The sequence below is a fragment of the Miniopterus schreibersii genome (genome assembly GCF_964146895.1).
Source record: "Miniopterus schreibersii genome assembly, chromosome: 1".
In the NCBI taxonomy this organism is placed as follows: Eukaryota; Metazoa; Chordata; class Mammalia; order Chiroptera; family Miniopteridae; genus Miniopterus; species Miniopterus schreibersii.
The window spans coordinates 184669394-184696359 of NC_138101.1; the positions used below are offsets into that span (position 1 = coordinate 184669394).

Genomic DNA, 26966 nt, shown 5'->3' on the forward strand with positions numbered 1-26966 from the left:
GTTATTTTTACTATCTTTATTATGTGTCACTGGTGATGTTTTGGGAATTTGCGCCCCAGCCCCACTTTTCCTATAAGCCCTGTGGTTGTTGCTGCGCAATCTTGCAGAGTGCAGTGACTTTTAGAAACGCGTATGCATTCTGTACACCTTGCTGGCAGAACCGACTCTCCTACCACTATCCAGGCAGCTGAAGAAGGTGAAGCTAAGAAATTGACAAAAACATTTTTAACAACAAGTGGCCAAGCCAGGATTCAAACCCCAGCTTGCCTTAGCCCCATGTCTGCACTGAACCCCTAAAGCATAACAAAATTTAAAAAGTGCTGTCTGCACTGACTGATCTGATTTTATCTGTAACAGGTAAGCTGCCTCTTCCCCCAACTGCCAGTGGAGCTCTGGTTCCTCCAGCCCGAGCCACTGCGTGTACATTGGAGCCCCTCAGGTGCTCGGGCACAGCAGTGACCGCGCCCACAGTGCCATCCTTGCTCCTTGCTGCTCCTCTCCCTGCTGCTGTCTTCCCAGGCTGGCTGGCACCTGACACAGCAGCTACCCCTCCTCTCCAGCCTGCGATCTGGAGTTATTAGCATCAAAGAACAAAAGCAAACAGCACCACGGCTTAGGGGGCTCAGTCTTCTACAAAGGCGGATAAATGGGCTCCGTGTCGGGGATGAAGCTAACACCACCTGGCCTTTTGTGGAGAGACAACTCTTCCTGTGTTTGAAGAGCTCAGACACAGCCGGAAAGCGCCCCAGAACGCAGGCACCCCAGCCCCTTCGCCGCTGGAAGTTTGCTTTAGCTCCCAACTAAAAAGATCTTTTCTGCATTTGTTCCTGAAAGAAAGGGAAGGACCTTGTGCTCATTCCCCCCAGGGATAAGAAAGGGTGGGCCGCTGGGCGATGCAGGCTTTGCCTTTTCTCTCTTTTTCTCTCTCCTAATGTTGTAGGCGGGTATAATTCTCAGGGGAAGGCCTGCCCTGATATTTGTGGGCCTGGGGCAAGAATATACACAGAGGCCCCTGGGCAGCCTCCCCTCTCCCCGCCTCCAGCACGCTGAAGGCCCACATTTGTGTGGACACCCAGCCTGCAGAAGTCCACAGCTCCTGCTCACGGCCTCTCCTCGGCCATTTCTTGACACTAGAGCACACAGAGCAGCGGGTTGCGCTGCTTTTGAAAGAATGGGCCGGGGAAGAGGTCCAGGCCCATGTGGATTGGGGTAGTTTGGGCAAGAGTTCCGAGTACAAGCGTGTCCTCTACAAGGGGTCATGGCAGGCATTGCTGGTTCTGGGTGGGAACATCCATTTGGCCCTGTGGCCTCCTCAGTTCCTGGAGTGAGATGTGGCTGCAGAAGGGTCAAGAACAGGCTCGTGTAAAGCACATAGCCCAGGGCAGGGGCTCCAGTTACCCAGGCCTATCGGATTGCATTTGACTCCTTTCCTCCGTCCTGGGCTGTGTCTTTCTCTCACTTCTGGGAGGGGCCCAGTATTCTAACCCCTGGTTTGTAGCTTGGTGAGTACCTGCCCTGGTTTGAGACAATTTATCTGATGTTCTACTCTGAGTATGAGAGGTGTCAGTAATGACAGAGCCTCTGGGTCTTAGTTTCCTCATCTGTAAAATGGGATGAAAAGTGTTCCCACCTATTAGGGTTGTGGTGAGAATTAAGATGGATAGAAAGCTTGGTACAGGGCCCAGCATGCAGAGGATGCTCAATAAATGTGAGCTTTTTATGCCCAGTATGGCTTTGTGCCAGGGGCATATAGACATTATCCCATTTTATTGCCACATTCACCCTCCAATGTGTGATGCTCGACACAGTAATTGGCTCAGGAATAGACATGTGACCTAAGCCAAACCAAGGAGAGCCTTCCCAGGAAATTTTGTAGAATTAGCAGGAAATAGGCTGCTCTCTTGTCTCTAGAGCTGCCAGATTCCATCTTTGCTCCATATGGAGACAAACCACGTGATAATAAGGCCAACAGCAAAGAAAACAGGGTTTCCCAATGTTTCAGGGGATGAAGCTAGATCCGGAGTCCAATCCCAGCTCTGCCCCTCTGCCCACAGGCACATGCCTTAACTACTCTGAGCTTCAATCGTCTCATGTGTAAATGGAGATACTAATAGAATTTTTCTCAGTGAATTGTATCAATTGAGATGACGTTGTCACCATTCAATACATATTGCTGAGCACCTGTTACAGGCCAGACCCTGCTTAAACTCTGGGCACACAGGTATTTAATGAAACAGACAATACTTCTTTCTCACCGTTTGTGTTTTAATAAAAACAGACCCCACAAATAGTGTCAAATCATGATTAGCGCCACGATGAGAGGAAAAGCAGGGGAAGGAAAGGTGGCTGAAGGCCTTTCTGAGGAAGTAGGAAAGGATTTGATACCTGAAGAAAGTGAAGAACAGCCTCGCATGTGCCTGACAAAGGCTGTTTGGGTAGGGAAATGGCAAATGCACAGGCTCTAGGCAGGACCTGCTCAATTAGTGTTAGTTGCTTCTACTGTCATGACAGGCGGGCCAAGGCCTGGCTCACATAACCAGGCATCTTCCCTCTCCCACCCTCTTAGCTTTGGCATTTACACTGCCCTTGGTAGATAGCAGGTGCTCAAAAAAAAAAAGGGGGGGGGGAAATTCCTGATGAAAACAAATTCTGGCCCAGCCTGCAGCCACCTCTGTTAGGAATGCCATACCCGAACCAGGGGCAGGGGAGCCACCCAAGAGAGGTACCCCTCGTTTCTCTCTCTGCCTTCACCCCCTGGGAAAAAGTAAATTCGGGCATTCCTACCTCCGCTCAGGGCCCCATGGGCACTTACAGCAGCTCAGCAGCTTCAGCCACAAGTGCATATGGTCAGCACAGTTATTTTAAAGTTCAAAGGAAAGAATCCCCTGCAGTTTGGGGAGATTTGGTTCTCCTAACTGCAGGGGTGAGAGTTGGGAGGGTGAGGGGGAAGACCCTCCATCTGGTGCTGTTGCACTTGCAGAGTTTAGCTTAGCCTGGGGAGCCTTCCCTTGCCACCCCACATTTGGACTAGATCACCTCAAGGGGCAGGAGCCCAAGATTCCCCCACTTGCTACTTACACACTCCCCTATGTCCCTGGAGGAGCTTTGGGGAGCATGGGGCGTTCTGCTTCCTGCAGGCAAGGCCCAGCTAAGCCTTCCGGGACCCCACCTGATGAACTCTGTCTTGGGTCTGACCTATTTTCTAGGAGAGAAATAGAATATAGATTTAAATGCAATGGCGCTCTACAAAACCACAGGCCCAGCAGTGTGAGAAAATAAAACAGCAGGAGGGAGCTGGGAAGGGCTGGCAGGGCTGAGGATGCCTTCTTCCCTGGATCAATCACATCTGGTTGTCAACTGCCTTTTCTTCTGCAATTTGCTCCCACTTTTTAATCTATTTAAAATTTGATATACATAGATATTTACATATATATATTTCCTCTGGACAGTACTGGGGCCCAATGCTGCTCCCCCATACATAGACCCCCAGGCTGTATATCAATATTACCCACACACAGAGGGCCCTCTGGGGATGATTGCCTTGGAAATGGCAGGGTGCAAGGCATGGAGCCAGAACCACCGCAGCTACATCCTACCTAGGACAGACTTTCTTGCTGTGTGACCATCAGACGAGTTTTTGTGTTGTTTTAATAATCTTGTCCTCTCCTATATGAAGGTAACCAAATTACCAGCTAACATTGACTGAGGGCTTTCCATATGCTAGGTAGTGTTCTAAGCTCCTACAACAACCACCTTAGGAGGTAGGAACTATTATCACCACCATTTTATGGAGAAGGAAACTGAAACACAGAAAGCTTAGGTACAAAGTCACACAGCCTGAATCCTGGCAATCGAGTCGTGGATTCCATGACCTGGTCTGAGTCACATGCCTCCCCTTAGAGCTCAGGTGGGGGTGGAAGTCATCTCTACAAAGCCATATGAATTAAGAGTAGGAAAGGGGGTTGGTTCTCTGGAAGATAACTGGGGCTTGCTATAAAAAGCAGGGAAAGGATGCTGGTCAGATAGTACAGCAGACGGGTATTGAAGCTCTGATCCCCACCTTATGTCTACCCTCCCCATTCCACTCCTGCCTTTGTCATTTCATCCTGTTGGTCAGAATTGAATGCAGAGATCCAGGTAATCACTGCTTCTTGGGCCAGGGGCCAGGTGATATAGTGTCTCTCTGTTCCTCAAATTGGACATAATGCTCAGAACTGCCCCTAAGTTGGTGCCACAGCCAGGGGCTGGGTTTGGACAGGGGTGTTTCTTGGTGGCCTCGTTGGCTCTCTTCTGCAAGAAGAGATGCTGGATTCTTTATGCACAGGACTAGAACTGGACCAAATTAAGGTCTGAGGAAGGAAGACACAGGAAATAAGATTGGAATTTGTTTTGTCTCCTGCTTCTGCTCACCCAGAATCCATTAACCCCTGCTTGCCCCCTTCCCCCTGAGAAAAGGGGTGGAGGAGACCACCGAGGGGAGGGCAGGGCTGGAGCAGAAGGCTTCACTCCTAAGTAGAAGAGTTGAACCCAAATCTTGGGTTCACCGAAAGAACTACAACTTAATTTCTATTGTCTCTTGGCATTTCCAGGGAGCCATCTGGTCAACATTTTTTGGTAATTCTGTCTGTGGTAATTCAAAATGAAAATAATCAGAGCAACTAATGTTTATGCAGTGTTTGCCTTGTACTGAGTTAAGTGCTTTACATGTATTTAATCCCATTTAATTTTCATAACACTGCCATGAGGGAGGCTGTGTTATCTTCCCATTTTATAGCTGAGGAAAAGACTCAGAGAGAGTTTACTGATTGACCCAAGGCCGTCGAGCAGACTGGAATTTGAACCCAGACCTGTCTGTCTCCAGAATTTAAGATTGTAACCACAATGCCCAATTGGGCAATTTAGTATTGAAAGAACTTTGGGATTCTAAGGAATCCTGTCTCCCTTGGGTCTTGGTACCTCCAAAGAGCATGTTTCTGTGAACAATGGTATTGACATTCCCACCACTGAACTCGACTACATGGAAATGGCTTGATACCCTGCTTAATGAAGGGGTAGTTTAACGACTGCTATTCTAGGCAATCCATCAGGCATAGTTAATGGCCCTGCTTAGTTATTTACAGAGAATGTTTTCTTTTCCCACCTCTTCTATTTTGCCCCTCTTCTTTCTCCCTGCTGCCACTCCACCCCTAAATCTAACAACTCACCAGAAATCCTGAAAGGGGGTGTGGCTGAAGAATGATTCAGAGCTCTCTAGAAGTCTCTTTGGGCAGGTCTGGCTTCTAGGGAATACAGGGTGTGGGCTGGAGAAATGCTCAGCTGTTGGTGTGGGCCTGCCCCTCCCAGATGCTGAGGCATAGCTCTGTCAGGTCAGCGCCTGGGTTTTTCTGGAGCAAGAGCCCTAAAGAACTTGCTGGAACTTCACAAATTCGATGGCAGCAAATTAGAGGCACAGAGGATAACCCATGAGCCACTCATGGGGTAGCTGGGAGGCATTTACCCAGCTCTCTTATGGCTTCAGTGTGCTCACTGAGCCTGCAAACTGAACTTGGGTTCCATATGCCCTTGAGGGACTTGAGTTTCTGTTGAAAGAATGTTGAACTGGGTGGGATTCAAGAGATGTAGGGTCTTTTCTAGGCTCTGACCCTGAACTAGTTGGGTAACTTTGGGCAAGCCTATTGACTTCATTTATCTTCATCTTAACAAAAATGAATTAAAGTAGATAATGTATATGGATATCCCCGACCCACCATTCAGTGACCCTAAGTGAGTCACCCAGGATTGCCTGGAGGGCCAGTGTTTCCTGAAGCAGCCCCCAGTTCCTTCTCCTCGCTGTAGTGTGTCCGCAAGGTTGGATCCAGGGGGTTTAATGATGCTTTTGGGCTGCTCTTAGTTTAGCTTCTCTAGCATGATTCTGTTTTACATTTGAGGGTAGAAGGAGGAGATTGTGTTCATGGAGATGATGGGGAGTGAACTGTTTTTTGTTTTTGAAAGTTCATTGGCTTAATTCAAATATCAACCTTCCCAGGGCTGGATGTTTATTTGCAGATATCAAAAGCGATTTCAAATGGCAATTCCTATCATTACTGATGGGGTGAAAGCAAGGAAAAAATTGGAGGGGGAGACAGAATTTCAATTTGTCTGGCAAATGACCTACTCAGCACACAATCTCAGGCACACACACAACTGTCTGTGATGAAGAATGGTCGCTGGGAATACTGGGGAAGGCGGGAATTATGAACGCTTTGTGATCCTGTGTCCTTCAGTCCTATGTGATGAACAGTGCTGCAGCCCACTCTTAATTCTTCTGCCTCTTTTTCCTTGCTCCTCAAGGGAGTGGTTTATTACTATGTTTTTCTCTCTCCTGGGAAACCTCGCTTGACTTCATGTCCAGTGTTCTGTAACTGGAGGGACGGAGGACTGGCTTGGGCATTGGTATGCAGAAATCAACCAGAATATTTTAACTGATATTCTTGCAGGATTCCAGTCTGCTTGGCTCTTTGGAGCCCTATCTGATTCCAGGATGTTGTCTTTCCGGACAGATGTGAAGCTCACCTCTCTTGCTACATGCACAGTGAAAAGGGAGCTCGGCCCCTCGGCTTGCATGGGTGGTTTTTGGGTGAAGGTGGAATTAGGTGCTCAGAAGCTGAGCACCTCTGGGGTCTTGCATGAACTTGACAGTCATGCAAGGGCACATTGCATTGTGTGTGTGTGTGCTGCTAACGCTCTTCTTCCTTTTTCTCTCCCTTTCTCTCCTCTCCCTTTCCCTCTTTTTGAAAATGCTGCCACAGATGTCAGCCAAGGTCCAGGTGAGTCTTTGCGTCTGCACAGCTGCTGTGCAAATTGCCCTCTGCCAGATTGTGCATGTTTGACTCTGAGTGAGACCTTTGCCTGGGGATGCTAAACGGAACCAAAACCTACACACATTGCATTTTTCGAAAATTGATTTAGGGTTTAGAAGAGATGCCTTGAATTGATGGATTTGTATTGATTTTTGAAATCAAAGGAGTGTGGTTCCAAACCATGCCTATACTATCACTGACTTCTGATTAATATTTCTGGATGAATCAAAGAAGCAGAAAGTGAGCACTTATTGAAAATATTTTTAAAAGATGTTCTTAAGATATATATTCTCCAACTGAATGAGCATTTCACTTTGTCTTCCATAAATCTTTTTATCTTCTATGGGTTCATGTGGCTGAAAGCTGAAGACATGACACACTCAGCATGGAAAATACGATGTGGGTGAAAGAGGTTTCTTTCTTTTTATCCTAAGAAATGGCTTTTCCACAATGAAATTGGAAATATTCTTTTCTTGGTTATGGAACTAATACATGCTCACTGTAAAAAACAACAACTATTTTTTTGGTCAATGAACAAATGGTAGAACCATCCTTATGATAATGGTGCATTTCTCTTTTTTAAATGTAGACTCAGTCAGAGTCCTAATTTTAAGCATTGTGTGTGTGTGTAGACACATATATGTCTGCACATACAGACTCCCATGAGAGTACTCAACTACTTATAGATAAGAAGTGTTCGATGATTTAGAATGGTTTAGAGGTCATTCTAAACTGGCTAGAACTTTGAGTTAAGAAGAATAATTCTACTAAATGAGAAGGGAGTATCATTGTTTCAAAAGATATCTCCATAGATATTTTCTTGTTTAGTCCTTTCAACATTTAATTCTTATATTATCAGTACAAGAGAGGTATTATTATATCCATTTTAATGTGAGGGAAATTTAGGGCCCAGAAGGGTAAGCAGGCTACCCAAGGTCACAGTGCTGGACAGTAGTAGCCGTGGGATTTGAACTTAGGACTTTGGGACTCCAAAGTCCATGCACCCTCCATTGGAACACAGTGGGTCCCATCACTGAAAATTCTCAGCGATTGAAGATCTGGTAAGTATTTTCTAATGGGACTATTGTTTATTTTGGCTTAGAGGTAGTGTGGCGTTTTTATTATTAGCAGACCTCTTTCCAAATGAATTTGTCCTTAATTATTTTTGAATATCTAAAGTAATCAACCAAACTTAAGAGTTTCTGATCATTAACCTATATGAGATATCATACAACACAGGAGAATAGTACAGTTACCTCTAGCTAATACATAGGGTTTCCCCATCTCTTATCTTCTGTTGACTCCCCATCCCTTTGAAAATAATTGTTTGAACCAAAGCAAGTATTATCTATTTGATAATATTTTAGTTAATCTCTTACTCAGCAAGTATTTATTGAGAACCTGCTATGTGCCAGGCACTCTTCCAGGCACTGGGGTTAAAAGAGTGAACAGAGGCTCTCTGTCCTCATGGATCTTTTATTCCAGATGGGGGCAGACAATGAACTAAGAAACTATATATATAGAGAGAGTTGTGTATGTGAGGAACACAGAGTTTATTCTTGTATTATTATTTATTAGTTATTATATTATTTTCCATACCAACAACCGTGAACCTACGTTTGCCCCCCACACACATACATGATATGTATAATATATGTCTATGTCAGGTACATATTGTCCCACGTGATGTGAAAAAACAAAGCAGGTGGGTGTGAAGCTGTAATTTATGGAGGGCAGTCAGAGGCCTCTCTGCTGAGATGACATTTTCCCGGATACCTCAAGGAGATGGTGAAATAAGGCCAACACTTCAAGTTTTGTTTGTAAAAGTGCCACTTGCCTGCACCCCTTCTCTTCCTGGTTCCCTGCAGAGCTGTGGCCCAGGGTCCCCACGGAGACTTGTGCGTGTCATGCCCTGTGCAGCCGCTCCCGGGGCTGCCGTCCAGCTGCAGTCCCCTTGCCAAGCCCATGCCATGGGGCTGCTTCTACCCACGGGGCACCTTTTTCCAGTTCTCACAAAGGCGCCGTATTGGTGCTGGGTGGACCAGCTGGCGGGTGAAGGGCTGTGGACCCATAGGCTCCCCTCCGTCTCTTCGAAGGGGTGGAGGTCAGTGCGAGCCTGCCTTAGATAACAGCATCTATAACTAGCACCATTCCAATTTCACGGCCATTACCTCATTTTATTCTCTTAATGACCCTCTGAGGTATGTCACCTGCGCTCTATTTTCCTGCCAAGGAAGTTGAGGCCAGGAGGTTAAGTGATGTGCTGATGTCACCGAGCTACTGAGTAGCAGGGCCAAGAGGGGATTCCAGTCTAATTCTAAGTGTCACACTCTTCTTTCTGCCCTTGAGGTGTCAGGAGCTGACTGCCAATCCTGTCACCCCACTGACCCCTTGCTTTTTTGTGGTTTCTGAGCCTGAAGCAAATCATGAATTCAGAGTCTTCCCTTGTGACTCTGGATACAGCAGGAGACGGCCTGAACTGTGGGCCCTGGTTGAGGTTAGGGGACCGCCTCCCCACTCTCTGAGGCCCTGGCCAGGCAACCTGGAGCCAGCAGGGCCACAGCTCTGAAACAAGTGGCCCTCAGTGGCTCTCTGCTGTATTGTTCCTCCCGCTTAGAGAGACAAATTGGGGATTTTATGAGCTAATGTAACTATTTACCCAGGGGCTGCGGGAAGACTATGGGCATGATTGATTCATCTATTAATTTTACATGTAGAGGAGATTGCTTAGAAGTAGTACCACATAAAACACAATCAGAGATGGGGCCTGGCAGGCAGTGCCTTTCCCAAGGTCTAGGAGATGGGCAGGGGACTCGGAGAGTATCCTGGACACCCAGGAGAAAAGGGGCAGGCAATATGTCACTGGGCTACCATGTGGGAAAAATCCACAGTCCCTCCTTCCGGCCTTTGGGAAGGAGGTTCAGAATCATGAAGAAGCCATGGGCATTTGTGGTGCGCTGACCTGCAGGCGAGGGCCACCCAGCTTTGCCACCTCCCATGCCCCCTCGGATCTGACGTTTCCTATGAACCCCTCCAGGCAGGTGCTGCCATCCTCCCCACAGGTGAGGAAGGGGAGCCTCACAGAGGTTCAGCCACTGCCCACTGTCATCAGCTGCTGGTGCGAGACCAGGATCTCAGACCTGCCTGCCTCCAGAGCCTGCGCTCCTTTTCTTTGAAAGCCTGGCATTTCCAGGGCAGAGCTGTGGGTGCCTCTTACCCGCATTTGCATTCCTAGCTCCTCGCATGGTGCACGGCACATGGTGGGACCTCAGAAGTATTGGTCGAGCAGAAAGTGTGGCCACAGCACCAGGAGCATTGTGAGTCTTCGGGTCCCAGGACATGTTGGGACTCAGAGGGTATCTTGTTCAAGGAGTGCAGCTCTCTGACTTTTCAGAGGAGGAAACTGAGGCCCAGGGAGGGGAAGACACATCTCCAAGGCCATGGAACCCGTTTGTGGCCTGAAAGGGACTACAGGCCCTTATCCCAGGAACTACTGCTGGCAATTTGGGATTTGCCATTGGTCTCCCTGTAGGGCAGGAGGGGACAGACCCAGCCCCGCTGTACCCTCTCCCCTCTTCCCCTGTGTTCCAGAACTCTCAGCCAAGGGGAGAGGAAGCCCTTTGGAGGTGGAGGCGGGATAGGTGATTAGAGGAGGCATTTGGAGGCAGGGAACAGTCTGGGGCCTGGGGCTATGAGACCCCTCCTTCCCCTCCCCCAGCTTCTCTCTCCAGCCAGGAGGGGCTGTTTATGATGCTCCAATGACAGCCTCTCTTCAGAAAGGATAATTTCTCAGGCTCTGCCTGCTGATTAGAGCTGGAATTTAAATGAGTAACTGTGACCTTGTGGAAGTGCCCTAGTTATTCAGAGGCCCGATGAGGAAATAGGCCTCTTGCCTCGGCCTGTCAGAGCCCCGGCAAGAGTGGGAGGGGGGCTCCTGTCTGCCAGGGCCCAGAGGAAGTCTGCAGAGCTGAAAGCCACTGGCTGCCTTTGCTCCAGCCTCCCTCTGCCCGCTCTTCATCTCTGCCCCCTTCAGTTTAAGTCATCTCAGGCTGTCCTTGGAGAGGGGACCTAATTATTTGTCCTCGCCCCCGCTCTGTCTCCCTGGGGTCACTCAGTCCAGCCTGAGGGCCACTTCTAAACCCGAAGTCAGGAGGCAGCGTCTGACTTGCCTGACTTGTGTTTATGGACACAGAGGGTTTGCCCTAGAAGATTGCTGCTCAGAGGTGATCCACCTACCCAGCAGCATCAGCTCACCCAGGAACTTGTTACAAAGGCAGAATCTCAGGCCTCACCTCAGACAGACCCCAGCTGTATGCACATTAAAGCATAAGACACACTGACCTGAAATTCCCGGCCTCTCCTCTGCTCTGGAGCCAACAGGGCTGTGTGTGGACTGAGGGAGGTGCTGCCCACCTTGCCAAAGCCCAATTCTTGGTTCTGGGCACAGCATGGAATGTCCACCTTCTGGGTCCATGGGAGTTAGGAGGGAGAAAGAGCTTAGGGAAGGGAAAGGGAATGAACATTTACTGACCACTGAGTCTGGGCCAGTCACTGTTCAGGCGCTTTCCATACATAAGAAAGCTTAGGATGGATGGGCAGGGTCTGCAAACTGAGGCTCCCAGGCCAAATCCAGCCTGCTAACTCGTTTCACATGACCTTTCAGCTAAGGATGGTTTCTCACTTTTCAAATAGTTGAAAACAACCAAAAAAAGAGAATAATTTGTGATGCAGAAATTTTATAAGATTTGGATTACAGTGTTTTTATTTTATTAATCCTCACCTGAGGATATGTTTATTGATTTTAGAGGGAGGGGGAGAGAGAGAGAGAGAGAGAGAGAAACAGAGAAACATCTATCGGTTGTCTCTGGTACAAGCCCACAGCCTAGGTGTGTGCCCTGACCGGGAACTGAACCCGCAACTTTTCAGTGTACAGGGTGATGCTCCAAGCAGTTGAGCCACCCGGCTAGGGTGGATATCAGTGTTTTGAAAGAAAGCTTTGTTGGAACAAAGGCACACTTGTTTGCTTCAGCATCATCTGTGGCTGCTTCCCAGAGGCAGAGTGGAGTAGCTGCAGCAGAGACCCTGCTCCTGTAAAGCCTGAAGGATTTAGCATCCAGCCTTTTCAGAAACAGTTCACACCTGGGGAGGGGCAGACTCTGAGCCGGGTGCCTGGGTTGACACCCTGGCTCTATCCCAGCAGAACAGTATGACCTGTTCAGGTTACTTTTCCTTTGTGCCCCTACTTTCTTCACCATAAAACGAGACAGTAGGTACCTACCTCAGGGGGGCTGTGGTGCAGATTGAGTGAGTGCATGCGTGTCAAGTCTTAGAACAGTGCCTGGCACGTAGTACACAATGTATACGCCATGTGTTTCCATTTTACAGATGAAGGCACTTAGGCTCAGAGAGGTTTAAACACAAACAAAAGCATGCTTTGTCTGTCAGAGTCATCGCCCACTGCTGGGCACCCAGCCCCTCTGCACATACCTGCTGGCCTCGCCTTAGACACGTTCTCTCCCACCCATCCTGATCTTCATGCTGTCGCTGAAGAGGTCCCTCAGACAGATCCTGGCCACCATTGCTCTCAAGCAAGGCCCAGGAACCCCAGTAACACTTATAGAGTACCTCTTAAGCCAGGCACCTGCCACTTCACGGATGAAGAACCTTGGGCTCCAAGTCATTATAGCCTTTGTCCAAGACACAGGCAGGCATGGTAGGGATCGGGATTCAAATGCAGATCTGAGACCTCGGCTCTGTGGTTCTGCCTCCTTCTGGCTCTGCCACTTTCCCCAGGAGCTGTGTGGCTTTGGGTAAGTCACATAACCTCTCTGGGTATCAGGCTGCTTTTCTTTAATGGGATGAGCTTGAATTATATGGCCTCTCAGATTTCTTTGTCCTGAGGTCTATGCTTAGGCCACCTGACTAAGATACCCCAGGAATGGCAATCAGGAAAATGCCCTCTTCTTCATTACCGGAAACTTATAGCTCCCAACTCCAGTAGCACCTGAAATAAATTCTGTCTGTTCTTTCCTATTCTTTTGGGCAATAGTCCCACTTCCTTTTCCCCCTTATTTATTAGGAAAAACGCCTGACATTCATTCAGCTTGTATTTTGACCCTGGCATGCATCATTTATTTCTCCTGACATCCCCAGGGGGGCAGGTTCTGTGATTAGACCCATTTCACCCAGGAGCAAAGTGAGGCTCAGAGACAATAACTTACCAACCCAGTAGTAACAAGTGGTGGAGCAGGATGCAAACTCTGGTATCTCTGGTCCTGGAGACATCTTCTAGGGAGCTCCCCCAGAATGTACACTTATGAAGGTGCACCCCTGTTCATTACTGTATGCTCTCAGCCTAGAAAAGAACCAATATGTCATGGGCACAGAATAAATACTTGCTCAATGAATAAATAGTGCTCAGCACTCAGCTCTTAGTTTTACCCCAAACCTCTCTGAAAGAAAGCCTGCTTTTTATTGGGGTTTGCCTGGAGATAGAAGGTAATTAAACCAATCTTTATTCAGTGCCCGTCTTGGGCTTGGCTCAGTGGGGGTGCAGACTGGAGGGAAATCCACCAATGCGTCATTGGATTGGAAAGGGCCCCGGGCTGGGCTTGCAGTGCTCAGCTTTCAGCCAATTTCCCGGCTGGGGCCTGGGAGGGCCCCCTTGGCTCCCATAGCTGTTCTTGATGAGTAAGTGCGAGTAAGGAGCTGCTCCCCAGCCTGCCTCCAGCTTTGGCTAACTCAAGGAAGCAGAGAGCTGGGCCTTGGTGCCTTTTTCTAAGGTCTTTTGTCTTCTTCTTTAAGTTTCAGAGAGAGGAAGGGAGAGGGAGAGAGAGAAACATCGATTGGCTGCTTCCTGCAGGCCCCCTATGGGTATTGAGCATGTGCCCTGACAGGGAATCGAACCAGCGACCTCCTGGTGCATAGGACGATTGCTCAACCAACTGAGCCATGCAGGCTGGGCTCTAGGGTCTTTTAAAATCTCCTCCTTTACTCTCTTGGCAAGGCAGATTCACTGGGGTGCTGGTTATGGTCCCATTCTGTTTCTCAGTTCCAAAGGGCAGGGTCAGTTGGAGCTAGAAAATATCATTGGAGTTATCCTGTAGTCTCAGTGGGATGGTACTGCCCGACCCCATGAAACGTGTGGGAGCTATATTTGTTGCTCCGATGATGAGAGGGCATTAGTGGCATTGAGTAGAAAGGGGCAATGAATGCCAAATGTGCTGTAATGTGGGGGAGGGTCTCATTCAAAGATCTGTGTTGCTCAAAATGCCATTGGTGAGACCAAAGAGAAACTGTTCTAGACCAATTTCTTCCTCATACAGGAGGGGAAACTGAGGCCATAGAACTTCCATATAACTCAGCTAAGTCACACACCTTATTCATGGCAGCCACGGAGCCCTTCTAGTCTGTAGTCCTGCAAGGTCTAAGCTAGTCAGCCTGTGGAGCTGGGCCTCTGGAGGAGTGAGGGGATGGGACGCAGCTGAGGGCTGAGGACAGCGGGTCCCTTCATGGGAGGCATCTGAGGTTGTCTGGCAGGCAGACTGCCAGTGCTGGTGTTGGCATGAGATGAGGGTGGGGCAGAGAGAGGGCCTAGATATGCCAGTCTCCTAAACAGTGACAGCAAGGACTGCAAGCTCGAAAAGCCCTTCCCTCATGCCGTGGACTGTGCTAAGTGCTTTTTATTTGTGGTTGTGCGTGGTTATCATGGTGGTTCTGAGAAGATATTTTACAAGTGGGAAGCAGATATTTTACAGGAAAGTTAACTTGCTCAGATTCCCACAGTTAATAAGAGAAAGAGATGGGATTTGAATCCAGGACTTAGATTATTGAGAGCATTGTTTTTGCAAACTCTGGTGAGCAGCCAGATCACCTGGAGGGCAAATGAATGAGATCCCGGGGATTCTGATGTGACCAAAGTTTGAGAGCCACTGTTTTAAAGAAAAGCGAGCCGAAAGGTGAAAGGACTGCAAAGTTTTAGCCTTGACCGCTATTTGATTCCCTACATACTTTAAGGGAGGTTGTGATGAATGGTCTCCCCTTTGAGCTCCCATGGCACCTGAGGGATGGGGCTAGCAGAGCCATCATCATAATACACTGTATGTGTGTATTGTCCCCCGCATGCCCCTCACTGGCCACTGTGGGCTGTTTAAGGACAGGGAGTGTCTTACTCTTTGAGAACTAACTCATCCATGCCTATATCCCCACTACCTGCCATAGTATATGTGCTCATAAAACTTTGTTGTTAGAATCAGCATTTCAGGAATGGAAAGGACCCAAGAGGTTGTCAAGGCTCTCTGTGCACCTAATTTCTGAGCCTCTCCTGTAAGAGTTTATTTAGACTGGGCTTGAACCCCTGCAGTAATGAGCAACACATTGCTCCTTTAGCCATTCCGTTCCATTCTAACAGCACCGAATGTTCGCGAGCTCTTTGTTATTTGTCACCAGCTTTCACCACCTGTATTGCTTCCAGCCCTTGGAGACACATAGAATAGATCTAATTACACTCCCAGTGTTTGAAGACAGGGCTTTTGTCTTTAAGGATTTTCTTTTCTAAAGCTGAAAACATCTCCAGTTTCTTTGGGTATTCTATACAAGGGTTTTAGGTTTTTTATTTTATTTTATCCAGGTCATTGTTTTTCAAAAAATACCTTTTCCCCTATCCTTTCCAAAGAAGGATGCCCACATCACAAACGGTATTGTGGATGTGTCCCAACCAGATCATTACAGGGTGGTTTCATTACTCCCTTTTTCTAGACTCCCTACATCTATTAATGATGACATCAAGCACCTTAGCTTTTTAAAAAATGACTGTAGAATTAAGTTAAACTTAAAGGCACTGAAAGTCTTTACTATTTTGTGTGTGCTGCTGCTAAGCCATTCCCTCCCCTTCCTACACTGTGCAATGGTTCGTTTGCCTTAGACTTGGGATCATTCTTTGATTTTGTTCAGTTCAGCCCTGGGTTTTTAAAATCCAGCACGCCACGATCTGTGAGGGTATAGTTCTTTCGTGTGGCACATCAGCCATCCCTTCCTGCTTCATCTCACTTGCGAATGAAGAGCTATTTTAGAGAAGTTCATGACAAATTGGAGGGCAAAGGCTTCTTCTTCTTTGGGGAAATTTTTCTAAAAGTCATAATTGCTGATTTTTTAACCCTTGAGTGACAAGCATGCCTGCCTTCATCTCTCTTCCCTTCATCCTACACCTGTGACTGCATATCTCTGTCTGTCCTTTACTCACATGACCCTGTGCCACCCCTGTCATTGAAGACATCTCTGGCTTGGCTTCCTAATGGTCCCACCCACAGGAGAGTATCAATGACTGAGGAGCCTGAGGGTGTCTTATGTTCAGATTTCCATTTCATGAGGAAAGTGGCTTAATAACCTCAAGAAATGACCTAGGAAAGGCAAAGCTTCATGCTTTAGTAGAATCTGTAGGTGGAAATTGAGGAGGGGGAGATGGTGGCCATTTAAAAGGAACATTCCCCCAGTGCTCCTCATATCATGCTTGACCAGGGTCAGGGATGAAGTCGAATTGATGTCCAGGCCCTATTTTCTGCTCCTGAATTCTCTAAGACATGCGTCTTTCCTTTTCTACCAGCACTGAATTAGACAGAACAGCTAGTGTCATGGTTACCATCACAGCCTGCAGAGCCCATCTGTTGGCTGGGAATCCTCACTTCACCCCTTACTAAGTGTTGTGACTTTGGCTCTAGGCCTTGCTTTCCTTATCTGCAGAATCGGAATTATAGCGATTCCTGTCCCGTCGAGGGGTACTTAACGAGATGACACATAGCCATGTCTGTCGTACACAGTCAACAGATATTAGCTACTGTTATCATTCTGCCTCTTCGCCAAGTTCACTGAACTTCCTCTCTTTTAAGTGCTAAGATGTGCATTTCCTCTCCCCCTTCTTTCTTTGCCAAATCCCTGGTCACCCTACAGAAGTGGTCACTTGTGACTTCTCCCTTCCTCAGGCCCCACCCTCTACCTGCTTCACTCGCTCCTTAGTTCCTCCGGAGTGAATGTTTTCATTACCTTCTGATTTTACATAATTACTCTTTTCAAAAGTCCTTGTGGCTTCATAAGAATTCAACGTTGGCACTTGGCACTTGCTGTAATTAGTGACATTTAATTTTTCTACTTCAGTATGGAGAAAGAGATGATATATGTAGATTTTATACTGGGATAAAAGTTACCGAGAGTGAATGAAAGAAAAGCCTTGGCAGAGATAACTTGCTTTTTTCTATTTTTTTTTTAACCCCTGAATCTTTTTTTTCCCCCATGAGTGACTTCTTTCCTTCCTGAAATACTTCCCCAGTTACCCATCTAGAGCTATGGAAGGAAAGATGGACTGAAAGCCATCTGAGGTGGGTGGGATAGGACAGGATTGAGGGAGGCAGGGTTAGTTTGCGTGATGGAGGCTTCAACTTCTGGCCTGGCCGCTGAACGTCGCATCTTCCTCTTGCCTGTTTCAGGAAACGGTTTCTGTTCTCCGTTAGTCATTCCCACGGCCGGTTCGTGGTGGCCACAGCCGCTTACAAATGACTTCGTTTTCATGGCCATTTCCATTCTCGCAAGCTGCAAAGGCAACTATCTCCATGGGGATGTTCCTGGGGGATGTCGTGCAGTTTATAGGGCCATACGTATATTTCGCATGTAATTTACATATGATTTGCAGTCTGTTCTAAGGCAGTTTCAACTTTGTATGTCTTACAGTCTTACCTACTGGCAATCTTTTTCTCTCTCTCTCTCTTTTAATTCTCACCCTCAGGTACTTTTTCCTTTCCTTTTCAGAGAGAGTGGAAGGGAAAGAGAGAGAGAGAAACATCGATGTGAGAGAAACACATGGATTGGTTGCCTCACGCACGCACCCCGACTGGGGCCAGGTATCGAGCCTGCAACTGGGGCATCAAACCTGAAACCCTTCAGTCCGGGGCCGACGTTCTAACCACTGAGAAACACTGGCCAGGGCTCTCCTCTTGTCCTTAAATGTACCCTGAGAACCTGCACACCACACACACAGGCGCAGAAGGCTGAATACAGCTCTGGGAAGAGTGAGGGGAAGGGTAAAAAATAGCAGACACCTTGAGATCCAGCATGGTTCCTGGCTCCAGCTAGGGTAGCACTTTGTCAGAGTGACATCTAGATAGGAGACACTTCGGTTGCTTTCTAATTTTTTTGTAATTATTTTTAAAAAGGCATTGTACTTCCAGAAGCATTCTGTTGGCAGTTCTTAATATCCTGCCTGTCAAAGCGTCATCCAAGCCCACCTCCTGTTTCCTACCCACCGTTAGGTAAACTTGTATGGAGCGGGCTTCTGAGTGTTAGCTGAGGATCTATGCAAATCCAGAGCCCACAGTGAGGCTGTTTTGGAAAGAGGTGGTCTCCTTTGCTTCCCCGAGCCCCCTGTTCCAGTCCATGTCTTGTCTTCCAGCAGCCCTTGAAAATCAGGCCCAGAATAAATGCCAAACTTCAAACCCAGCCAGGGTGCTGGTCCCAGGGCTGGCTGTGTGGCCTGGGGGGCCACTGGCGATGCACAGTTTGACCCTCTGTCTGAGGCTGGTGACGATGCCTATCTTCCTTTCCCTTCCGCATCAACCACACACATAACACACACCCAGCCAGATTCCTTGCTCTTCCTTACTAGTTATATTCTCGGTCAAGATTTTTTGAGCATTATTTTCTTATCTATGTTGGAAAGCCATATAGTTCCTTTTTTAATGTAAGATTTTATGCTTTAAAAAAAAGAACTTCCAGGATATCTTAATATTTCTGTCCCCCCAGACTAAGACCAGTGCTCCAGCCCCCTTTTCTTTGAGGATCCCTTTACTTACACGGGCACAGATGTCTCTCTCAAGAAGGGGAGGTGATACACCCTCACGTTGTCCTGACTTTCTCACAAACTCAGTCCTGCACCCTAGGCATTTTCCTCGAGTGATTCCTGTTCCTTCAGCTCCTCATGCCTGAAACAGGACTCATTACTCCCTCACTGCGGCTCCACCTCCCAGCTCCACCCCACTTTCCCACGGTGCTTCACTCAGTCTCCCATTGCTGCTCCCTGAAGCATCTCCTTGGACCCAAAGCCTGTTGAATCGTCTTTTCCCTTTTCTGCCCCGCTGCCCTGATAGTAATTTAGGTCCTAGTCTACCACTGATCTTTCTAGCTTCACCTCTGTTCCCTCTCGCTCTTCCTGTCCACACCATCGCTGAAACAGTCTTCCCCAGCATCATTTCCCTGGGTCATTCTCCTGCTCGGGAGCCCTCGGTGTCCCCCATCAGCTGCAAGGTAAAGTCCATCGTCCTTAGCCTTAAAACTCAAGGTGTCCATCCAATGGCTCCATCCATCCCCTGACCCTTAAGATCACCTTTTACTTCTTTCTTACGTGAACTGTTTATATGTATTCATACCTCCCATGTGCCTGGCAGGGTCCTAGGTGCTTCTGGGAAATTGAACAGGAAAGTCCTTACAAAAGCATTTTGTGGCCTTGGGAACTAATGGTGCTACCTGGAATGCGTCCCATCTGAGTTCTAAACCATCGTTCAAAGGCTGTTACACACTTCCCTTTCCTCCAGAGGCCTTTTCTGTGCCTTCAGGGCCCTCCTCACAGTCCTACTGTCCTTATTGTCTGAATTCATCATTTGACACTGAGCACTTAACCATTCGTCCCCTCCTCACTCAATCACCAAGTACATCCTGAGCACCTACTGTTGTGTCAGGCGCTATGCTAGGTCTGGCCTCACATATCAGTATGTTTTTATAGCACAATAAGAATAAACAATAGCATTTATATAGCCCTTAGCAGGTGCAGGTACAGCTTTATTTGTTTACTTAATCCTCAAAACAACCTATGAATTTGGCATTATTATTATCCAAATTTTACAGGTAGGGAAATCAAGGCACAGGGATGTTTAACAACTTCCCTAGGGTCAAAAGCTAGAAAGTAGCAAAGGTGGGATTCAAATCTGCTTCTGAAGTCCTTGATCTTAACTCTTATACTTCACTGTCAGGTACATATGTCTTATGTGTGTTTGTAGAGAATAAATGCATACGTACACCTTTCCAGCTAGACTCTGGAGTCCTAGAGGCCGGTGACCATGCACCCTACTGCCGTATATCCCCACTACCTTAGCCAGTCTTTGCGCAAGGTAGCTACTTGAATCTTTTGGCTGATTGATTGTTGGCTTTTGCATTCACTTTTTGAGAGGGGGCTATGATTTTTAGCAGCAAATAGGAGTGTTTCAGGGTGGAAGGGGGCTAGCAACAGAATTTCAGAAAAGACCTGGAGTTCCTAGAATTCTTGGTTTCCAGTTCTCAACCCTGCAGCTATGAGAATAGTTTTTACAAGAGAAGATACTGATATAAAAGCTCTTGAAAGTGGAATAAAATTCCCTTCTCAAAAAGCAAAATAAAACTCAAGCCATATTATGGATGCTCGGTTTCTCTGCTCCCTCACGCTGTTTCCCACTGTACATTCCTGTTCACGTCCGTTTTTCCTTTATTGCCTGCAACAGGATCCCAGATCTGTATTCTTGGCCTAATATTTCTACTTAAGATTTTTATAAGTTGAAAAATAGGAACATTTTATTCGAGTTGCAATGCTGCCACTACATATGTAGCTTAATAAAACCTGCTAAGTACATATTTGAATTTTAAAGACACAGGTGGTGGGTTATTTGCATTTTAAAAGGATTCTTCCTTTTGCAGAAAGATCCACTGCATGGTTCCATTAAATATCCAATACCTCTTACTGCATTTGTCATACAATTTTACTTGAACAAAATTTGATTTATATGCCACTCTAAAGGGGTAGCTCTCAAGTTCTAGTAAGCATAGGAATCACTTGAGCACTTGTTTCAAATTCAGATCTTTCTCCCAGCTCCTCCCCAAGATTCTGATTCATTAGATTAGGGTGAGGCTCAGGATCCTCAGAGTTAATAAGCATCCCCTTGTGATTGATGAAAGTGGTCAGTAAAATACACTTTGACAAATACTGCTCTAAAGAAACATATTTGTAGCCCATAAATGGGGCCCAACTATAGGGGCTTCTCCAGAGCTCTGAATACCCTCTGACTACCAAGTGTCCTGCTTACACTTCATTTAATGAAGTTTTAAAAGACCTATTTGGGTCAAATAAAGACTAATCCACCACCTGTCTTCCACTCCTTCTTGTAGCTGCCAAACATATTTAATCACAGGTATAAGATGCTTGTACTTACATTTTTAAATGAAAAAATTTTTATGTCCCCCTGGCTTTATTGAGATACAAGTGACACATAACACTGTAAGTTTAAGGTGTACAATGTATTGATTTCATACATTTATATATTGCAAAATGATTACCACCATAGCATGAGCTAACACTTCCATCCTATCCCATAACTATGATTTCTTCTTGTGGTGAGAACATTTAAGATCTACTCCTTAGCAAGTTTCAAGTATATAATACGGTGTTACTCTCCTTACATTTTAGCTCTCTGCTTTACTCTCAGGTGTCTCCTTGGATCTTCCTTGTTCCCATTTCTCAACATTTCCAGCCCTCCTGTTTATAGTCACCTGCTGAATTCATACACCTGTTCCCTTTACCTTTTCACACACCCCACCTGCCTGTCGCAGGTCCTCCCCCTTAGTGCTCTTGATCTGGGCACTGAAGGCTATGACTTGGTCCAGAAAGAGCAGGCATTTTTAAAATGGTGACTTCTGCTGAAGTTTCCCTCAGCCAAATCCAGGCCCCGTTGTTTTCTCTCTCTCTACTATCCCCTCCGAAAAGAGACCAAAATTAATTTTTTTAACGAAACCAATCAGGGGAATGACTTTCTTTGGCATGATTCCATTCCTCCATGAGTATTAATCCTAGGCCTTGAGAAATGAATGCCAGAGATATGCATTTAAAGTATGATTATAGTTTAATAAAATTTGTTTAAAAAAATAGACTCCATGACATTTATGGCACATGTATCTATGTACTTAATATACCATTGATCTTTTAAAAGTCAGTTGCTTGACCCATATTTTGCCTCTGATTACTTTTCTAAATCACTAGTAATCTCCAAAAACATTTAGCGATTTCCATACTTGGGAGATTTTTCTCCTTTATTGACCCCTTATATCCCTAAATTTCACTCTGGGTAGAGGTTCTCTGGGGTGATCTGGATTTTTTAAAATAGCTCCTGTATTAATAAAAGCAACGGAAGAGCAGATAACTCCTGCAATGGGTTACTGGTTGGAAATCTTTTCTTTTAATAGGTTTATCAGGGCTTATACTTCCCTTGAAGTAATGAGCTCTTAATAACCCTGTTTGATTTCCTTAAGAACATGGCCAGAGGTTGTGCTCTTTGTTTATTGGGATTATGGTTCCCTCTTTAACCCGTTCGGTGCTGGGCTGGGCCTCCCTGATCAGGGGTGAGGCACTTTCTAGGGAAAGATGGTGGTGGAGAAGCAGGGGAGGGGTGTGGTTGTCGCTAAACTAAGAGGGTGACAGGGGAAATCGTTTCCTGTCATCTCTGCAACTCTTACCAGCAGGAACTCGCTTGGTGTGTCCAGTATCATCCAGTTTTTGTAGAAAAGTACACTGCATCTCGAAGGAAAAAAGTTGGTTGGTTATCTCTGGATGGTGACATTACAACAAATTTTTTTTTCTGAATTTTTCAAAGTTTCTACAGTGACCATGTATGCGTATTAAAAACAATTTAAAAGAAAGAAACAAAGAAAGAAACCTACTTTGCCTGGCATCTTGAGTCTCTTTCCCAAGGGACCCCAGCGGTAGTAGACTATCTCAGGTCCTGCCTGTGGCAGGGAGCAGGGTGGGAGTTGCCTTGAGGGGCCCGGGGCAGCTGAGCGAGCAGAAGCCGCGCTGGCCCGCAGAGCCGGCGCCCTGCCCGCAGCGGGAGAGCGGGCCTCAGCCCTCCTGCCTGCTCCCCAGCGTGTGCCCCCCCCCGCCCCCCCAGTGAAGGGAAGGGTGCATTGCATTTGGAATTCTAACTTTGTCTTCTCTCTCCTTCCTTCTCCTTCCCTCTCCGACTCCCCCTTTCCCCTCTTTTCCTGCCTCAAGGCCTCTCCCACCTCATGATGACTGAACAAGGTAGGTGCGTTTTGCTTGTGGTGCTACAGCTGCCCGGTTCGCTTGCCTTGGCGCCTCTGGCTGGTGGCTCGGCCCCCCTCATGGCCGGCAGGCCCTTTGCTGCCTGCTCCTCCTGTCCTGGGCCAGGCCGCTGCAGAGCCCCTGGGGGGGGCCCTTCCCGATGCATCGTGGTTCCCCGCCCCCATCAGCTCCTTGGCTTTGCCATTCCGCACATTTGTCATCGGGGCGCTGGCCCTGCAGGGCTGCCTCCGAGAGGGAAGCATGAAACAAGGCATGACGGTGTCCTTAATGGGGTGAATGGAGCTAATTTCAGAGCAGCAGAGCGGTTAACTTCCTCCTGCTCCCCGCCACGCCCCATGCTGGGGTTGTGGGGAGGGGCTGGGCTTCGCCCTGAGTTCCCCTCTGAGTGAGGTTTGCTTTCTGCCTTCCCCTCCGTCCCCACTGCCCTTTGTAATAACTTTTGGCCCCTCCTGGTGAAAGGCAGCCCTGGGGGGTTGACTGTTTTCAGTTTGGTATAAAAGCAAAAACCACAGAGAGAACATGCTAATGTCCTCGTGGCAGGATTCTAACTCATTATACACCCTAAAGAAAACTGCATATAAAGATCTGTAAATTCAGCATCTGCAACCTAAAATATTCAAATATGCAGGGAATGAACTGTGCAGGAAATTCAGCTCAGCTAAGCACAGGGTGGGCTGCGAATGAAGCCTTTTTCTCCTAAATAAAAATTTTCCACATTATCAGCCTAAATCAGGATTTGAGAACTAAGCCTGCTTAAAATTGTCTTTTCCTTCACTGTTCAATTGCTACTATTGTGTTCCTCCTCAGCCTTGGGATGATTGCAGGATTGGGCTATCTGCCTTGCCCCGACATGAAAAGACAGTACTTTAATTTCTATTGTCTGTTTTTTTTTTTAATACACACAAGACTCAGTGCCCCCTTTTGGGGGACCAAAGAAAAGGGAAAGGAAGGTGCTCCCTTGTTCTGTTTTTCTTGATCTTTGAGGGGGTTGTGCAGCATTATCCCTTACTTTGGACCCACCAGGCAGTGTTACCACAAAGGGGAATCTGACCAGATGAAGGAAGCACCCATGGCGGAAAGAAATTTGTTTGTGGTGCCCAGGTAGCTGCGGAGGTGGGCAGTTGAGGGCATCCTAACTGGATAAGGCAGGAAGAAGTAAGCTCACCTTTCCAGCAGAAGTCTATCCTCTAGACCTGAGCCAAGATCCATGATGTGGGCTCTGGACATTTCAGTGAAGACACTGTCTGGTATAGAGCCGATGTCAAAGAGCAGAGCTGGAGGGAGGAGATCAGGTGAATTTCCCAGTGTTAGGAAGCTCTGGAAGAGGCTGGCATGAAGCCTTTCTATTCTTTGTGTAGGTGAAGTTATCTGCCTATAGCAGGCAACTACGGAGTGGACATGAGTAGGGGATGCACTGATGTCCACCTAGTGGCCAGGTAGTTTGAGGAAGTTAAGCACAACTCTACGAAGTGGGTGGGCCCAAGCTCCATGAATTGCTGGAATTTGCTGGCCCATCTGTGATAACAAGTTACCCTAGAAAAAGCGGGTCCTCAGAGTCCTGATGAGGAAACCCCCTTCTATGTTCTCTCACCTGTGATCCCAGCTGCCCTTTAGGAGTCCTCCTAGCTTTTATGGTGGCTTGGAGGTCTGGGTGCATCATTTGGCCGATGTCATAGGATGGAATCCAGGCAGATGGGACAGGCTGGTGGGATCTTCTTTAATCTTAATTAGTCTTGTTCCAGACCCACTGATACAGCACAGGCATTTTCGAGGGCTAAACCCCAATGGTGGTATGAAAAGGGTGTGGAGAACCTCTACTGCATACCTTGCCCAATTTCCATTCACTATTGAGCTTCTCTGGGGCACCCAGATTGATGTGCACACGAGTAGAGAACTCAGACACACCTGTGTGCACATACTCTGGGGGTTAAGTCAGGCATCTTCTAGAAAAAGAGTGTTTAGGCAATAAAATAGTGACCGACGCAAACATCATGAATTCCTCTTTAGAGAGGTTTTCACGGAAGGATGCAGAATTCTTCTGGGTGGTCAGTGCCTCTCAGATTTTAAGTTGCAGCTTGGCAGTTTAATCTGCTTTTAAGAAGGTCTATTAGCTACTTTCCTCTTCCTCTCTCTTCCCCCCCCCCCCCCCATTTCCCAGCCCCTTGCCTGTTCTCGTCCTTGTGAAATCTAGGAAACCAACCCTACTTCCCACCAATACTCCTTTCCTTCTCCTATCCCTTCAACATGAAAGAAAGAGATTTCTGTCCGGTGCCCATGGAATCTCCAGAATTTATTTCTGATGTCCATAAATACATGTGGAAATACTGACATATGTTGTGTGTTTACCCCCTGTACATGTATGTTACACTCTTGGTCCTCACGACTCATGTTAATGTTGGGAAAATGCAGGAGAACTCAGCTTCTCTGAGACGTTCCCTAACCAGTTTCAGACTGGCTCAGTGCTTGCGATTTCACATCCATGCGGCTGTGCGGTGCTTGTGCATGCAGACTCGGTCCTGTTTCCAAGGATGGGACAGGGACCCCGGCGGGAGAAGCTTAAACCCGCCGCGGATGGAAGCAGATCCCACTGCTGTGGCTTGTTTAAGCTTCACGTTGTGGATCTGTTGTGCTGCCTTCTCAAGATGTTGCAGTGCTGTTGCCGTTACTGTGTGGGGTTTTGTTGGGTGTGTTACGTTTCTTTGTGTGTCTGCAGTATCCTGATGCTTTACTCTCCCTGCTCTCTCTCTCCCTCGCCGCCTCCGTGGTGGACACCCTGCTTCCTCTTCTTAATTGGACCTCCCACTTCATTTCTGTAGGTAGAAGTAAAGGTAGTGATCTTTTTCTTTTTATTATTATAACAACCAATCTGCTTTCTGAAATATTCATGCATCCGAGGGGGATTGTTGATTCTGATTAATACAGTCCAGATTACAACTTAGTGCTTTTAACAACAACTAAAGAACAAAATATAAAGCCAACGGCATCATTTCCCTTCAGTGCATTTCGTGTTCGATGGCTGGGGATGGTTCCGAGCTGGCCCACCTCCCGCTAAATCCGGGAGGAGCGGTGTCGATTATGGCTGTTTCTGGAAGGAATGGGGGACTCTGACAGTGGTTATGCGGTGTGGGGAAGGTACACTTTACTTAACGCAGGATATTCTACGCATCCCTCCCAATGAATAGGGAGATGTGAAATGACGTACCATCGTTTCCATTACTACTGAATTTGGGGATAACATCAGTGAGGGAAGGATGATACATAAGAAGGGGGAGAGGATTGGTGGATTGCTTGAAATATTATCTAATGTGAAATTTGGGGGATATTTATTTTTTGCCTGTATTTTGGGGAGTGGAAATTTTCTGATGGAAGTGATGGGCTAAGAATGGAGGGACTGGGGGTGTGGGAGAGCACACGGATGGCAACGCTTTCCATCGTAAGGAGGAAGTGAAGAGAGATGATAATGGATTTGAACTCACGAAGCCCACCTATTGCCAGGTAGGTGGGGGGGGGAGCGGCCCTGAGCCGGGGGCGCCCCAACGCTCTGCCGCGCCTTCCAGCCCCAAGCCTCCGGCAGCGCAGCTCACCCATCCATTCCTAATCGAAGCTGTCAGGGACCTGGGCCCGAGCACCTGGCTCGCCCGCTCAAATTGGATTAGCTGTTCAGGAGTGAAGGGGAAGTTAATTGATAAATTATAAATATGTATCTGCCTCGCTTCTCCCCTTCCTCCCCGCTGTCCGGCCCCCGCATCCCTGAAGCTGTGCGCTTCTGCTTCCTGCCGAGATCGGCTAATAGGAGTAGAAAATGGGAACCTGGAATGAGGGTGTTGAAGCAGGAGGGGCTGACAGGTTGTTGAAAATGCTGGTTTGATGACTAGTCTGTGGACTGGCCATCTCTCGTTTCATGCTTTTGTGGATTTAAGAAATGTTACGTGTGGTTACCTGGGAAGCAGCTCAGTCCTTCCACTTTGGGGCCGGTTGATTGCCTGTGCCTTTTATGCTAATGACAGGGGGGATCACCCGCAGAA

At 47.3% G+C, this 26966-nt stretch overlaps 1 protein-coding gene across 6 annotated transcripts in view; it reads left to right on the plus strand.

The window, feature by feature from the left end:
- The window catches only part of NRXN3 (neurexin 3), a gene marked incomplete at both ends in the record, with an annotated part of 1307801 nt that overhangs the window by 20595 nt on the left and 1260240 nt on the right, over positions 1–26966 (plus strand). For all 6 annotated transcript variants that reach the window (XM_081139380.1, XM_081139378.1, XM_081139379.1 and 3 more), the window contains 2 exons: positions 6789–6806; positions 22891–22920. In XM_081139380.1, the coding sequence (XP_080995506.1) occupies positions 6789–6806; positions 22891–22920 (48 nt within the window). The remainder of the gene's footprint in view (positions 1–6788; positions 6807–22890; positions 22921–26966) is intronic.